At 44.8% G+C, this 18,362-nt stretch overlaps 1 protein-coding gene across 1 annotated transcript; it reads left to right on the forward strand.

Moving 5' to 3' along the window:
- Nucleotides 1-799: 799 nt before the first annotated feature.
- INSL3 (insulin like 3) lies at nt 800-7,052 on the forward strand. The gene is made up of 2 exons (XM_083181752.1): nt 800-1,047; nt 3,586-7,052. The coding sequence occupies exons 1-2, from the start codon at nt 852-854 to the stop codon at nt 3,855-3,857; spliced, it is 468 nt and encodes a 155-aa protein (XP_083037878.1). The 5' UTR covers nt 800-851; the 3' UTR covers nt 3,858-7,052.
- The last annotated feature ends 11,310 nt before the right edge of the window (nt 7,053-18,362 follow it).

Below are 18,362 nucleotides of genomic sequence, written 5' to 3' on the forward strand. Positions count from 1 at the left end.
TCCCTGGCAACGGTTCCGGAGTCTTCTTGACGCGACAGTGAGGTCCTCCGGGAGGGAAGGGTTTCGCCCCTGCTTCCTGCTGCTGGCGCTGCTGTCTGTCAGTGTGAGAAGTGCAGAGGCGGCCGGCAGCAAGATCAACAAGGTCCCTCTCTGCACCTTGCTGATATTGCTGTCGGCCGCCTCTGCACTTCTCACACTGACAGCACCTGTACTGCATCGAACCCGGCACCCCCGCAGCGCTTGCTCCTCCAAGCAGTGGCGGGGGCTGCCGCACGGTGGCTAAGCCACTGGCGAGAACACATATATGTCACAATGGAAATGGCTTTCCATTAATAGACTTAACTTGCAGGGGAGGAGAGGTGACCCCTTGGGAGCAGGAGCCCGGTGGCAGATGACTCCATTGCCTCCCAGAGTTCTGCCTCTGGTGAGACTAGAGGTGGTTTATTTGCTTGGAGTCGATTCAAGAAGGGATGTTGCTTTGGGCAACCAAGCAGATTCTATCTATTTTTCCCCAGAAGATGCTAAATAAATAAGTAGATTCTAATTGGTTGCTATGGACAACATTGCATCTTCAATAGAACTTCCATCTTAGTAAATAAACCCAGGGAAGTTTATTCCATCTTTTAACAAACCAGAAACCTAAAATGAATATATGAAAATTGGGGCCACCTTTTTGCAGCTGTTAGCCCTGAGGTTGTCCTCGCCTTTTCTGTGGTGTTCTTTTACAGGGTTATTTCCAAGAATCTCCTTTTCTTACAGACCTTGAACAGATAATGATTCATGTGTAATTTATAAGGCGCTGGCCAGTCCACTAGTCACTACAGCAGGTCAGACACATAATTCCAAAAGCCATGTGTCTCCGGTTCTGCCTGTGTAGTCTGTTGCTTGCTTTTATAATTCCAAGTTGGTGCCAGGCAATGGAGGTCTCAGATGTTGGGATCAGGCTGTGTGGAAGAGATTTCATCCGGACAGTTGTCATGTCATGTGGAGGATCCAGGTGGAAGAGGTATTCACCGGAGCCTGGCCAGGATAGAGTTAACCCTTACAGTGAGTATCCAGGATACTGGTGATTACCTAAACAGATAAATATATTAAGCCAGTAGTTTGTGTGAAGAAATTAATGTGGACTGTTTTGGCTTTTATAGATCATGACATCTTATTTGTTTTTAAATATATGGAATTGTTTATTCAATTGATTTTGCTCCAATTTATTTAATTGATAAATCGCTATATACATGCATTATTTTTTTATGGGCAATATGTACTAAGCCTTGAAAAGTGATAAAATGGAGAGTGATAAACCACCAATCAGCTCCAACCTGTCATTTTCCTAACACTGCCTGTAACATGGCAGTTATGAGCTGATTGGCTGGTGGTTTATCACTCTCCATTTAATCACTTTTCAAGTTTAGTACATCTGGCCCTCTGTGTTTAGATTTTGTTTTAAATCATTGTAAAGATGCGCTATTTTTTATATTTATATATATATATATATATATATATATATATATATATATATATATATATCTAGAACAATGGTTAAAAAAAACTGAAGACTTGCACTGGGACAGGCCTGGCAAACCTGTATCTCTCCAGCTGTTGTGAAACTACATATCCCAGCATGCTTGGCACAGCTTTCCTATTGGGGAATGCTAAAAATATTGCTTGGCATGGTGGGTTATGTAGTCTCCTAACAGCTGTAGAGCCACATAATGGTAAGGCCTGCATTAGAATATGTGCAGCAGCTCTAGTGAAGGCTATAAATTAAACATTTTATCTAATGAACAAGCGCTGTAAGGTACAGTATGTTGAATTATGCCAATGCTGGGAATTGGGGGAGTTTGGAGACCCAGCATCGATATTCCTTGGCTACTTCAAGCTCTTAGCATGAAACTGTGGTTGGAGCTGGCATCAAGGAGAAGCCTGGGAGCACTGGAGGGTAAGGATAGGGATATACTTGCATATGTTTAAATAAGGCATTTCAGGGAGATTGTAAAAGTAACATATATGTGCTGAGGTGTACTGCTTTATCTGTGAGCCATGTCCAGGGCTTAAAGTGGTCCTGGAGAGGTGGTGGAACTCCATGTCACTCAGCAGTTCCATTCCAGCAGCTTCCCCACCTCTGAGTCCCTCCAGCCCCCTCTCACCTGTCTTCAGCATGTACAGAGGCTGTTCCACAGAGCCAGTTCCACTTTGTTGCCCTTCTTCACTTCAACGGCAGTGATGGTATCACATCATACTGTATATACACCAAGCCAGAAGAAGAAGCTGCTAGGACAGGCTTTTCTGTTGGAATTACTGTTCAGGACTGTGGTAGAGGTATAACTCAGTTTACTTTACCATTAGAGGTGGTTGAACTTAGTTCCACCCTATTCCCCCTCACTTTAACCCCTAGTCGTATTTTAAAAATTACTTACATCCAAATGTAAATGAGCCCCCAAGCTATTAGTAAGATCTACTTACTGATGAAAAGACACTGATGCATTTCATGGTTGCTCATGTATTGTGTTTTACAAGTGGTTCCAGATAAGAGGCCATGAGAAACCATGAAAATGTATGTAGCCATAGTGATCATTGTGGCAGATGTTTTAAGCCTGGTAAAGTGATAAAGCAGTGATGACGTGGAAGGTGATAACACCAGCCAATCAACTCCTGTCGTTTTTCAAACACAGCTGATTGGCTGGTGTGTTATCACCTTCCACTTTATCACTGCTTTATCACTTTACCAGGCTTAATATATCTGTACCTTTGTGCCATATAACCAGTTCAGGGAAATGCACTGATCTGATGATCTCAGAGGTGTACCCAGATATTCGTGGGGCCCATAGCAATAGTTTGAAAGGGCCCCCTTTTTAGCATCTGATGGTGATAAATGTATGTAAAACATATCACTTAAACAGCAAATATGGACCCCTTCAGCTCTGGGCCCCATAGAAGCTGCACCCCTTGCACCTATGGTAATTATGGGAAACATGCCCTTACTCCGGGCACCATGGCTCCTAGCTACACCGCTGATCACAGGGCTCCGAAGATTCACAACCCAGGGATCAGATCTGAATTGGAACCGTAGTGTAGTATAAATATAAGGGCATCTTTAATATATCAATAATTGTGCAGCTGAAATACAAGTATTTTAACCCAAAGCATCCAATGAAAAGTTAAGGTACCCATACACTGGGGCAAATCACATGGGTTTGACATCAGTTCCAATGTGATGCACGGTATGCGCATTGCACCGGAGCCTGAATGCTGCACTATAGGTGTAGAGGTTGGCTGGGGGTCGCATGCAAAATCCCTGCATACAATATATTGTATGAGTACTGCCACCCGGGTGGTTCCGGGCAGCTCAAGAGGGATCTCTGGTGAGTTCTCCCTTCAGAGAAGTCACCCTAAAAAATAGGCAGCTTTAGTTTTTATTGTATTAAACTGGTGAGGTGAGTTCTAGCATATGTTGGCTCTTTGTGCTATGGTATTTGTCAATAATCACTAACAAAACCATAGATATAACAATATATTTGAAATGTATTAGGTATCAGGGATTTATGCAAAGTGGTTCTCCTGCATCACCTTTTACTCTTATTGTAGGAGATTTCCTGGACTGGCTTAACAGAATTTCGTTGGAGGAGCCTGATCGCCTGAATGCACTGTACTCAGAAAGGCATGGAGCTCCAAATCCCGCCTACACATCTTTGCAGAAGAATGATCCCACTATGGAACAGTTGCAAGGCGTCCTGTATGACCCACTAGTGAGTGAGGACCAGCAAGGTGTCAGTTTGCGGATGAAGAGAAGTACAGGACCAGCTTTATCCTGCTGCCAGAGAGGCTGCACCAAGGCGGAGCTTATGAAGTTCTGCTGATCATGTCATACCTTATGCTACAGAGTCTCATCTCTGAGCACATCATACACTATGATCCCATAATTTGTAGATAGTGCTCTCTTAATAGTCTCCATCATGGAACTCTTCTATAATCGTCTAATCATTCCTAACACAATACTGTAGTCATTATTGGTGTACTGTAGGTAGTGAAGTAAAGTGGTATGAAAACCTGCAGAGAGAAATGTTTGCCTCTTGTTCATTAAGTGCCATGCTGCTGTACAGGAGATCCATTAATGACTGAGGGCCTAATTCAGCATGGATCACATATGATCACATATGACTCGCAACATGCCCCCGGTTTCCCAACTGCACCCTGTCCCTCCACATAAACACCTCTGCCTGTTAATCAGGGAGAGGCATTTGCATTTTTGAGATGCGATCGCAGGTCCTGTTCTGTACATTCGCAGAACTGGTCCTGCGCATGCATCATTTCTCAATAATTGGAAAGTGCTTTTTGAATCCATGCTGCAGTGACCAGTGACGTGCTCGTTTCTGGGAAAGCATTTTGCCTACCTGGGAACACTGTCTTTATCCTATTACAGCAAAGGCACGCAGCGAAGCTGACTTCTTGTGGAGAGTGCCAACTGCACCCCTCTGTATATATATATATTTCTTCACTGTCTGAAATTATCATAGGGGTCAAGACTGCCCCCACCTGGTCAGAGCCGGCCCTAGCCTAAATGACGCCCTAGGCAAGATTTTGGCTGGTGCCCCCTAGTTCCGCCTCTGAACCTGCTCCCCTTTCCCAGCACCATCAACCCTCATCATAGCAGTCATCATTTTGGTGCTCCTACCTGCAATATTTTAAATAGAAACAGCGCACACATTCAGTGTGCAGCCCAAACAGGGGTGTGTTCTTGCTGGGAAGGGGCATGGCCACACAATAGTACCCCCAATTCAAATTATGCCACACAGTAGTGCAACTTTATTCACATTATATCATGCGATGGTGTCCCTTATTCACGTTACATTACATAATAGTACCACTTTACCTTATATACATTACTCCTCACATTATTCACATTATACCCTTAGAAAAAAATCCTGAGAAAATATTGTATTTTAAGCACCTTCATGGCCACACTGCAACCCAGCACAAAGCAGTGTGTGCTGGGCAGAGGAGAAGAGCTGCAGCTGCTGCTTTCACTTAAGGGGAGGGGGTCCGGGGCCCCCACTGGGCCCTTCCATCAGACTTTGGCTTGGGTAATTTGTACCCCCTAGCCCTTTCTCTCGGCACCCCTGATAATACCACACAGTAATGCCCCTTACACATGACATACATTATTAATGTCCTTATAAACATAATTCCCCTTACACATATGCCAACCTTTATTAATGCCCTTCATGACACATAATGACACACATAATGCCCCTTACACATATGATACACATTATTAATGCCCTTATACACGACACATATAATACCCCTTACACATATGTTGCACATTATTAAAACCCTTATACACATGATACACTTAATGTCTGTTAAACATATGTCATACATTATTAATACATTTATACATAACACACATAATGCCCCTTACACATATGTTGCACATTATTAATGCCCTTATACACATGACACACATAATGCCTGTTACACATATGTCACACATTATTAATGCATTTATACATGACGCACATAATGCCCCTTACACATATGCCGAACACTATTGCACAACCAACCCACCCGCAGACAGCACTCACACAGTCGCTAACACTGTGACCTCTGCCTCGGCTTGAATACAGATGTTTCCTCATACATCTTGCCTTAATACAACATGCAGCTCCTGGCCAGTTCTGCTAACGTTGGGTGCCTTTTTTGCTGAAAATTTGTCTTATTTGCATTGTTATGTGACCAGGACACACAAGGAGCTTCTGATTATTAAAATGATATGCAGCATGCCTATATTCTGTGTGCGACTGTGGCTGTATGTGCATACGGAATGCTATGTTACAGTGATTTCCATGAATACACTATTTCATATACAGATACAGCCTCACTCACACACAGAATATAGGCATGCTGCATATCATTTTAATCAGCAGAAGCTGCTGGTGCCCATATGCATTCCAAACGCCCTAGGCATTTGCCTAATTTGCCTATGCCTAGGACCAGATCTGCACCTGGTACCGCTCAGCCTGTGCTTCAGCCACTGTTGCTGGACTGTGAGATGGGACCCACCGAGGATTCAGTATGCTGCAGACAGCTGATTCTCTTGAGTCTGATCCTGCCCTAGAGCAGGCACCCAACACACACATATTTGTTTTTCCTGTTTCCTAAGGGAGGGGGGACGACGAAACTCCAACTTGCCTTTCACTGACTGGGATGAACGTACACCTAATGTATTAGAGCGAATACCCTATATGTTTCAGACAGTAGTTCCTACTCCTTTCACACAAGGGGCCTGATTCACTACAGTTCGCTAAGCAGGGGGCATTTGCTGCTTAGCGGGTGTCTTAACGCCTCACGCAGACCCACCTCACCCCCCCCCCACACACTGCCAGTGCCCACCCATATCCCCTCGCATGCAGCCGAAGGGAAGAGAAATCATTTAATTGTCGCCATTGGGTCATTTCTCTCCCCTTCGGAAACAGAAGTCAGTCTAAACAGAATTTTATTTCCACCGGAGTCGGCAGAAGAGGACATCAGCCTTTTGCCCACCAGGGGAACGCCCAGCGGTCTCATGAGTATGCTCTTAAAACTCTGGGTGTTCCTCTGCTACAGCCCCTGACCAACCCGCTCCCTCCCTTACCTGTGCAAAAGCCTCGGGTACTGTGATAGTCACCCAAGCTGTTTGCACGGCGGCCCTGTACATGCGTATAAATCGGCCATAGGCATGCACAGAGCCGCACCATCGGTCCCCAAAGCGAATATGCCGGGGACCGATCCAAGCAGAATCAGGCCCAAACTTCATTGGCAGGCAAAAGTCAGCTTCGGATCATTTTAGAAACCATTTTCTAAATAGGTAAACTTTTAGTATTGTAGCTAAGCTAAAAAATGAACATGCTGGTATCTGATTTCCATAAAGGGAAAAAAAAGAATAACATGAATTTATATACAGTAGCTTTCACCATTTTTCTCTAAATTGGATTTATTTTTCTGTGAAAGCATTAACTTCTCATATGTGATAAATCATTATAGCATCTATAATAAATAGTTTTTGACTGGAATTCATGTTTTTGGTTTGTTTTAGTGGTTATATTTAGTATATTAAAATAAATAGACACATTTGGGAGGTGGGGGCTCCACTTGCCCAGAAATCCCTTCTCCACAGATTACAAGCAGTATGAAGGGTGGAAGGGTTTGCCATGATCATTGGTCCTGCCACTGCATATGTATGTAGTACAGGTTGAGTATCCCGTATCCAAAATGCTCGGGACCAGGAGAATTTTGGATAACGGATTATTCCGTATTTCGGAATATTTTAATATTTCAATTATGTATTTTGAAGTATCTTGCATGTATGCTGTATAAACACATAAAATACACACAAATATATTTTATTACCACATAAAATACACACAAATATATTTTATTTGTTCAAAAAACAAGGTTTCAAAACATGAAACTAAATTTGTGTACTATCTCAGATATTGAATTTGAATGCCAAGCAATCATTTTCTTGCACATATATAGTGCCAGTTACATATCATGTCACCAGTAGTGCTGTTACAAATGTCCCCAGTGAGTTTTTAGCAAAAAAATATTTTTTTTTCCACTTTCTGGAATGTATGGTTTTCGGAATAATTCGGATAACGGATACTCGGATACGGGATACTCAACCTGTACTATATTCATTTACATAAACTGCACTTTTATGGAGCAGATGTACCAAGCTTGAAAAGTGATCAAATAGAATGTGATAATCCACCAGCCAATCAGCTCTCAACTGTCATGTCACAGGCTGTATTTTACAAATTACAATTAGGAGCTTATTAGGTGGTGGATTTTATCACTTTTCAAACTGAGTACATCTCGCCCACTGGCAGGTATAGCGCTTTACATTCTTATTATAAATTCTACATTGCCTGGTGAAAATCACTCTAAAATCAATCATTTGGAACCCTTCTCTAGAAATCCTGTCCGTATTAAATTATATAAAACAATTTGATAATTTTGTGCTGGAGAACATTAACAAAATTACAGAATCATTATTAGTATGTTTTGCTTAAGGCATTAGAAAACTTATGGTACAATCTGTAAGAGAATTCTTACAGCATACACAGACATCCTGGGCCAGATTCTCTAAGCTTCAAAAGTGATAAAATAGAGAGTGATAAACAGCCAGCCAATCAGCTCCTGCCTGACATTTTTCAAACACAGTCTGTGACATGGCAGGTAGGAGCTGATTGGCTGGCTTTTTATAACTCTCCATTTCATCCCTTTTGAAGTTTAGAGAATCTAGCCCTCTAATACTTAATGACATCAGCCATCTTAAATGCATTGTTTAACTGAACAAACGTACATATAATCCGCAGCTAGGTAGCAGGATTACCTGAAATGCCACAAAGAAGGTCACATTACTTTACTTTCATTTATTACTGAGGTCACTCTGCATCAAATATTTTAAAAGAAGTTGTGTATTTAAGGTGTTCCTATTTCAGCTAAGTTAGCAGAGTCACACATAACAGAATGCCTTGGTCTGCCTAGTACACCTATTTTATTTACAGGAGACACCTTCATTCACTAGAAGTGCTGTACTGTAGGTAAGTTGTACAAAGGTGTAATTCTTATATAAAGGGCCAGCCTCAAACCAGATAAATACATGTAGTTACTGGAAATTCATACACAAGACAATTCTGACACATGGGGGGGGGGATTTACTAAAATGTGTATTCTACTTCAGATGTGATGTTGCTATGGGCATATGCTGACATGTGCCGACAGGTGGTATTTCATGCCCTACCATCCACTAGGACATGGTGGTAGAACAAAATAGCCCAAAGCATGTCGAGCACAGCGAGCCATGCGAGGGGACGCGGTGCACTTTAACATATGTCCATGGTAAAAAAAACAGTGAAAAACCTCATGTCGACCTTTTGACTTTTGACCTAATCACCCTGTAGTCCTTATGACCCTCTCGGCTTAACCCATGTCGACCTAGACTCATGTCAACCTTCCTGCATGTCAACCTAGACATATGTCGACCTAAATGCATGTCGACCTAATGACTGTCTAACAACTTGCTGGTGACCAACTGATCCACACCCTTTGAAACACAATGTATCAAAGCAAACGTACACAAAAATAATTCACTCCTACTCATTGCAAGCTTGGTTCTAAAATGTACCTTTACCTGTTGTAAAATACTCCTAATCAAAACAAAAAAAAAATTGGCTTCAATAAGGGCACCTTTTTAAAAAGAGGAAAGAACCTTTTTTAATTAGTGGATATTGGGCATTATTCAACCTCATTGATGTTCTGTGAATTTGCAGTGCCCTGCCATCAGATAGCTTCTGCACTACAGAGTGAAAACACGCCCTGTGCAAGTCCGCAAATTACTTGGTAGCGGATCGCTGATCTGCATAATCAATTTGCAACTCACTCACCATTTTCACAGTCTGTGCAAGTGTGCGTATTTCTGACCCTTTCACAAGTCTGCGACAGAGACAGTGGCGTAACTAGAAAGTTTTGCTACCCCCAGCCAAAAAAGTTGGCTGTAATGATCATTACACATTGTACCACACATGATAATGCCTCTTACACAATATGCCACACACCATAGTGTCCCTTACACAAAATATGCTACACACTGTAATGTCTATTAAATATTATACCACACACCACAGTGCCCATATACAGAATATGCCACACACTGTCCATTACACATTATGCCACACCAAAATTCCCATTACACATTATGAAACATACCTTAATGCCCATAACACATTATGCCACACACTGTAATGCCCATTACACATTATGACACATACCTTAATGCCCATAACACATTATGCCACACACTGTAATGCCCATTACACATTATGCCACTCTATAATGCCCATAACGCAATGTACCACAAAACTAAATTACAGAATTAATGTATACAGTTACAGGAAATACCTCTATACATTATACCCTTACATTCAGTCTGCCCTTATCCATCACATAATAAAAATTTAGAGATTTATAAAGAAAAAAGTTTATCTTCTTCTGTGGGATCTGTCACACCAACTAGGTGATAACAGATGCCCTTCATATAATGTAATTTATAATAACATATCAGTGAAAGTACACACACACCCCCAGTGGCAGCATACCCCTTCTGGATGTTTCATATTTGCTGCTGCTGCCATAGAGGAGCATGAAGTGCAGGTTCTTCAAGCCTACACCCCGCTTGCAGGCTCTGTTGGGCTGGGTTGGAGCACACAATGCTGCCCACGCTTCACAGAGGAGGGAGAGGTGGCGCCAGGGCCGGTGTAAGACTTTTCAGCACCCTAGGCAAAACTTCAACCTACTACCACCCCCCCTCCCCCATACTGCCACCAAGAACCATTTTCCAACCCCTTAATGCATAATTGCCTAACATTCTGGAATGGCAGGGAGCCTCCCAAAATTGAGTGGTCCTCCCAGCCCCTCAGTTAGGTGGGCAGACCTCTGCTTTCTCTGGAGGCCCCCAGCACCCTCCCCTTTGCCACCCACAACAGAGTACAAGAAGAGAGGGCAGCAAAGTAGGGAAGTATGCCTGAAGAGAAAGTATGGAGGTGAGGTTGTAGAGGTTCCACAGCAACCACCTGCATTAAGTACAACAAGGATCCTCACAGACATCCTTGATTTTTTGATAGGCAGACTTGGTGGTGCCCCCCCAGATCCCGGTGCCCTAGGCAGCTGCCTAAAGCTGCCTAGTTGTAGAGCCGGCCCTGGGTGGCGCACGGCTTCTGCAAGCCTGTACCCCACTTGCAGGCTCGACTGCTGGGCTAGGTGGGAGCAGACAACCCTGTCCATGGATTACCCTGGAGAAAGCAGGGAGAGGAGGTGCACGGGTTCTGCAAACCCATGCAGAACCCAGGCTCTGCTTGGGCTGGTTGGAAGCAGACAACGCTGACAACGATTCACTTGGGAGGGGGGAGGGAGAGAAGGAACCGGTGCTCCCTGCAGACTCCTTCGGCGCTGGCTCCCCCAAGCCACTGCGGGGTGGCCATTGTTATGCCACTGGACAGAGATAGGCTGGAACTGATGTCACACACCCTCCCAGAAAATACCTGGAAACACCTCACAGTTCAGTACATATCATCATGTCGATATCAGACAAGAGCTGAAGACAGTGAGAGGAACAATATCCAGCGCCCTGACAGGCGGTTTCGGTGCTATACACACCTTCATCAAAGACGCCCTTTGATGAAGGTGTGAATAGCCCTGAAACGGCCATTATTAGTGCAATTATTAAAAAATGGAAGAAATACAAGATCATTGACAATTTCCCTCAACATGGGGCTCCAGGCAAGATCTCACCTCGTGGGGTATCAATGATCTTGAGAACGGTGAGGAATCAGCCCAGAACTACACAGGGGGACCTGGTCAATGACCTCAAGAGAGCTGGGACCACAGTCACAAAGGTTACCATTAGTAGCACACTACATTGTCATTGATTCAAATCCTGCAGTGCCCTAAAGGTCCCCCTGCTTAAGCCAACGGTCACAGTGGGTGGATTTGATGGTGTCGTGCGTATTTCAGAAGAGAGATGTGACCAACAGGATATGGGTTAAAACTAGCAGTTTTAATGAATGAACTCATAACATAACAGGAATAACATAATTGACATCAATACTTCTTGAGTGGATTAAATAATAATAGAAGGCAAGTCTCTGATTCATAGCAAGACAAAACAAGAAGGGCAGTCCTTTGCATAAACAAGATAATTCAGGCAAGTATTTCTTAGAAGACAAGACAAGGATCAGACGACTTGAATTTGAAGAATAAAGATGATATACCTGAAGATTGAGGATAGAAAGATTGAAGATTGGATGATGGGACGACTGGATGATTGGATGATTGAAGATTGGATGATTGGAGATTGGATGATTAAAGATTGGACCCGGGATCAGAACATGAGAGTATTGTGATGAACTGGGGAAGATCCAGGAAGGAAGGCTAGTGGAGAGTGTAGCATACCAGAGACAGCAGCGATGGGATCAGAGGCCAGCCGGGACAACCAGCTGGAAGGCACAGTGTGCATAGGCACTAGGATAGCCAGGACCTCCCCAGATGCTTGCAGGCTGAAGAGACAATTTGTACTGACCCAGATTGCCCTAGGCAGATCCCTTTTATAGCAAGGGAAGGACTGCCATAGGCCATCTGGACAGAATGGGAGGAAAAGATCTGACCTGGCCAATCACTACATTTGCCCTCAAGCAAGATGGTGGCACGGTTACCTGGTGCCGGCCTCCTGACAGCCAGACTGAGACGCCTTTGAGAATCCATGCTGTCGCTCACAGTCGCACAACGCCACCACCACCTGCCTGACCAGGACCCCAGTGGACACATGCCAGCCGCCAGCGAGCACGGACGGGTGAGTACTGTACCTGCCGTGCGATGTCGAGGTGGCGTGTGACACCAGCACATGTCCAAGCCCATCAAAAGATTGCCAGTGACCATCTGGATGATCCTGATGAGGATTGGGCGAATGTTATGTAGTCAAATGGGAGCAAAAAATAACTTTTTGGTGCAAACTACACTTGCTGTGTTTGGATGGAGAAGAATGATGAGGGCATCCCAAAAAACCATACCCACTGTGAAGCATGGGGTTGGAAACATCATGCTTTGGGGCTGCTTTTCTGCAAAGGGGACAGTATGACTGATCCGTATTAAGGAGAGGATGATTGGGGCCATGACTCGTGAGATTTTGGCCAAAAGCCTCCTTCTCAGTAAGAGCATTGAAGATGGACCATGGCTGGGTCTTCCAGTATAACAATGACCCTAAACACACCACCCGGGCAACTAAGGAGTGGCTCCGTAAAAATCATTTCATTGGAGTAGCCTAGCCAGTCTCCAGACCTCAACCAAATCTAAAAACTGTGGAGGGAGTTGAAAGTCTGTGTTGCCCGGTGACAGCCCCAAAACATGACAGATCTAGAGAAGATCTGCATGGAAGAGTGGGCCAAAATATCTCATACAGCAGTGGTTCCCAAACTGTGTGCCGTGGCTACCAGGGGTGCCTCGGGACACTAGCAGGGGTGCCCCAGGTTGCTGGTCCAGGACCAATTCAAACTATTTATGATCAATTATTTATGGACAAAACCAGTGCTGTTGGCTGCCAATTTTTAAAATATGTGTACAAACAGAAGCAAATCCTGTCCTTTGCCACATAACAGAATCTAAGAAGTACATATAAACACAATCTACTTAATTTTATGGGGGCCTAGGGGTGCCGTGGAAAAATTCTGATACTCTAGGGTGCCGTGATTCGAAAAAGATTGGGAACCACTGTCCTACAGTGTATGTGCAAACCTGGTCAAGAACTACAGGAAACGTTTGACCTCTGTAATTGCCAACCGAGGTTATATTACAAAAGTTTAACTGTAAAGTTTATTGAGTTTAACTTTTTGATTGTCCAAATTGTTATTTTCGGCAAGAATATATTATATAATAATATTGTTTAAAAATCATACAATGTAAGTTTCTAGGTTTTTTTCCACATTCTGTTTCTCACAGTTGAAGTAATAACTATGTTATGGAAATTACAGACCTCTCTCATCTTTTTAAGTGGGTCAACTGGTGGCTTTCCCAAAAAATTTTTGCCACACAATATATATATATTTTTGCACTTGATAAAGGGGCAACACAGCCCCGAAACGTTGTGAGAAAGTGGTCTCCTGTGTCTTCATGTTGCGAGTGCCGCCGTCCCCCACAACCATACATCGGTGTCAACAACACTGTCACATACTGGAGGGCACCGCATCATTGCTGAACTGTTTAGTTTTAAACCATCTGCTTGGAGTGCCGCCCCTACTACATTGCTATATATACCCCCCACACACAGGGAAGAATCCAGACTGGCACTCAGCAGCAGATGAAGAAAGAGGTTTTTATTCCATGATGTGCAGAAGCAACAAACAGCAGCTGTACCTGACAGCCATTTCAACTGGACTCTGCCAGTTTTCCCCATATATATATATATATATATATATATATATATATATATATATATATATATATATATATATATATATATATATATATATATATAAACAATGTCGATGGGTCCAGCACAGTTTTTTACCGCACTTCTGCTTTAGAGAATTTAGAGATTCAGCCCTGTGCACAGGTCTGAATCGCGCCCCTCCCCCACCCCCAAGTAAAATCTGCCACTGTTTTCTGCCTAAGTGAAGCCAGATGCAGTCTGAGAGACTGCTATGGCATCACTGTGACTGGTAGTGACTTGCCATTGGAAGTCCAACCTACCAGTCACCCAAGGCAGTCCCATTGGGAGGTGTTCCCTCCCCCCCGGGACGCCACTACTCTATAATGTGCATGTGCCGGACCCGGGACCATGAATATGTCACTGGGGGCTGCTACAAAAGCAGCTCATTGAGGGCCAGATGCACTAAGCTTTCAAAAGTGATAAAATGGAGAGTGATAAAGAATCAGCCAATCAGCTTCTATCTGTCCTGTCACAGACTGTGTTTGAAAAATGTCAGGTAGGACCTGATTGGCTGGCTGTTTATCACTCTCCATCTTATCACTTTTGAAACTTAGTGCATCTGGTCCATGCTACTGTGCATGCACCACCCCACGCGGCGGGATTGGCGGTGGCATCAGTGGGGACCACGAGCACAGTGGAGGGGAGGCCCACATCACGACAGAGGTAAGAGCCACCGCTGGGCGAGACGCCCCCGTTTCCATAAATGCTGGCTGCCCCACCCCATCCCTCCCTGCGAACACCTCTGTCTGTCACTCAGGCAGAGTTATTCGCAGTTTTGCTATAGCAATCACAGGACCTGTCCTGCACATGAGCACGATGGGTCCTGCCCATCCACAATTACTCCACCTATGGCTCCCCAAGCTAAATAAGGCCCATGGTTTCTTACAGTCAATCACTTCACCAGCGGTGTAGCTAGGTGCCATGGTGCCCAAAGCAAGGGCATATACCCCCCCCCCCCCCCCGGTAATGAATTGGGGGCATGGCTAACTTTTGTTGGCATGTTACATTTGAAATATATCAGACACTGTAACGGAATCTGCTGCACTATATAAAACACTGTAGCGGAATCTGCTGCGCTATATAAGACACTGTAGCGGAATCTGCTGCGCTATATAAGACGCTGTAGCGGAATCTGCTGCGCTATATAATTGTAACAGAATCTGCTGCGCTATATAAAACACTAACGGAATCTGCTGCGCTATATAAGAAGCTGTAACGAAATCTGCTGCGCTATATAAGATACTGTAACGGAATCTGCTGCGCTATATAAGAAGCTGTAACGGAATCTGCTGCGCTATATAAGACACTGTAACGGAATCTGCTGCGCTATATAAAACACTGTTACGGAATCTGCTGCACTATATTAGACACTGTAACGGAATCTGCTGCGCTATATAAGACACATACTGTATAACAAAGATTCACACCCCAAACACCACCACCACCCCTCCCCCGGGCCCCACCAAACTCCCAGACCCCATGTTTATTAGAGATGTGCACCGGCCACTTTTCGGGTTTTGGGTTTTGGGTTTTGGGTTCTGATTACCTTGAGGTATTGGGTTCTAATGGGTTTTGCCAAAACACCTCCTAAGTGTTTTGTGTTTGGATTTCTTGGGTTTTGGGTTCTGATTTTTTTGTTAAAAAAGCATAAAAACTGCTAAAATCGCAGAATTTTTTATTTTTTTTTGCTCCTACGCTATATTAACCTCAATAACATTCATTTACACTCATTTACAGTCTATTCTGAACAGCTCACACCTTACAATATTGTTTTTAGGGCAAAAGGTTGCACCGAGGTAGCTGGATAACTATGATAAGCCACACAAGTGTGCGGCACAAACACTAGACTGATATGGCACACTTAGCATACCCTCTAGGCTGATACTGCACATCTAGAATTACCCCTGGACTGATATGGCACAGGTAGCATCACGCCTGGACTGATACGGCACATTTAGCATCACCCCTGGACTGATATGGCACACTTAGCATCCCCCCTAGTCTGATACGGCACACCTAGCATCACCCCTGGACTGATATGGCACAGGTAGCATCACTCCTGGACTGATACGCACATTTAGCATCACCCCTGGACTGATATGGCACACTTAGCATCCCCCCTCGTCTGATACGGCACACCTATCATCACCCCTGGACTGATATGGCACGCTTAGCATCACCCCTGGACTAATACAGCACACTTGGCAGCACCCCATGAATTATACGGCAGACTTAGCTTACCCCAGGAATTATACGGCACAGATGATGGCACCCCTGACCTGATACAGCACACATGGAATTATACGGCACAGATGGCGGCACCCCTGGACTGTTACGGCACACATGGCGGCAGGCATGGAATTATACGGCAGACAAATTCCTGCAGTAAAAATAAAAATGTGTATTCTTTTAATTATAAAAAAGAGCAGCACACCTTACTTAGCAACACCCCATGAATTATACAGCACTCTTGGCTCACCCCTGGACTACAGCGCATTTAACAGCCCTTGCAGTAAAAAAACAAAAAACACCTTAATTTTATTTTCATTAAAAAAAAGGGCAGCTCCCCTGGTCTGATATGGGACACATGGGGCACCCCTGGAATTATACGGCACACATGCGGGCACCCCAGGACTGATACAGGACACATGGGGGCACCCCTGGACAAATACAGCACACATGTAGGCACCCCTGGATGGATACAGCACACATGTGGGCACCCCTGGACTGATAGTACTGGTAGCCAGTGGAAACAGCAGATTGGAATTATATACTGCAATAAATACTGGTAGCCAGTGGCAACAGACTGGAATTATATATTGCGATAAATACTGGTAGCCAGTGGAAACAGCAGACTGGATTTTTATATACTGTGATAAATAATACTGGTAGCCAGCGGCAACAGCAGACAGGAATTATATACTGCGATAAATACTGGTAGCCAGTGGAAACAGCAGACTGGATTTTTATATACTGTGATAAATAATACTGGTAGCCAGCGGCAACAGCAGACTGGAATTATATACTGCGATAAATACTAATAGCCAGTGGAAACAGCAGACTGGATTTATATACTGTGATAAATAATACTGGTAGCCAGCGGCAACAGCAGACTGGAATTATATACTGTGATAGGTACTGATAGCCAGGGGCAACAGCACACTGGAATTATATACTGCAATAGGTACTGGTAGGCACTAGCCAGTGGCAACAGCAGAGAGCAGACTGCAGCAGACACTAGGCAGTGCAGGGCAGGCAGTGGCACTAGCAGCACCAGTGGACTATCACACTGTGACTGACTATACAGGAGCAGACTCAGCAGAGGCAGGCCCCAGCACAAAGGAGAGACAGAACACAGCACCAGTCATCCTTGCAATGGTGATGTCTTGATCACTGAGCAGAGACACAGTACACAGCAGCACGGGCCCCAGCAGAGACCACACACAGCAGCAGCACACCCTTCCCTACCCTTCTCCGAGATTGGAGTGAAGATGGCGGCGCGAGGTTGCGGAATTTAAGTGTTCCGTGATCTCGCGAGAATCCGACGCCGGGCGATGACGTTTTGCCTGTGCGCCCGGATTCGAGTAAGGCGGGAAGCGCCGAGCGCTGCTCGTATCCGGGCCCGGATTGATGACGTCCGTGCTGGCTCGGATCTGAGGAATCCGAGCCCGCACATCTCTAATGTTTATTACCATAATTATTTATCTTTATAAAAAAAAACAAAAAAAAATCACCTTGGGAGAGATATATATTCAGCACAGCAGGGCGGCACGGCAGTAGAAAACTTCCTCCTCCTCCAGGCTACAGCCTGCGCTTGGGAAGGATGATGACGCTGCTGCAGCCAGGGAGGAGGGAGCGAGTCTGTGTAGCAGGGGACTGGTCTGGGAAGAGTCTTCCTTATTTCTGCTGCACTTCGTTGCACTGCCCGGGAGCCGGCCCGAGCAGCAGCAGCAGCTTGGCCAGGTAGAAGAGAGTCACCATGATGTTCGTGACGTCATCGGTTTCGCGCTGGCAGGGACCGGGTGAGCAGGGTAGGCGCCAGGCAGGGCAGCTGCCGGCGCACGCTGCCCACTGCGCTTACTAGTAGTATGTTGTATGTGAATTATTGAGTGCAGGGCAGGACTCCAGCTCACTTGCGGAGGGGGGCGGTGCCCTGCGCCCCATCGGTGCCCGGAGCGTGTGCTCCATTGGCTCCGCCCTCCCTACGCCGTGACTTCGCAAACAAATTCTCATGGCAACTTCACAAAAGATACAGCATATGCATGCATGTGCTTTGTTTACATCTGGTAATACAGTAGTGAAATGCAGTTAATACAAAGGGCCTGATTCATACCTGATC

Source organism: Crinia signifera, chromosome 1 (assembly GCF_055691185.1).
Source record: "Crinia signifera chromosome 1, ASM5569118v1, whole genome shotgun sequence".
Classification (NCBI taxonomy): Eukaryota; Metazoa; Chordata; class Amphibia; order Anura; family Myobatrachidae; genus Crinia; species Crinia signifera.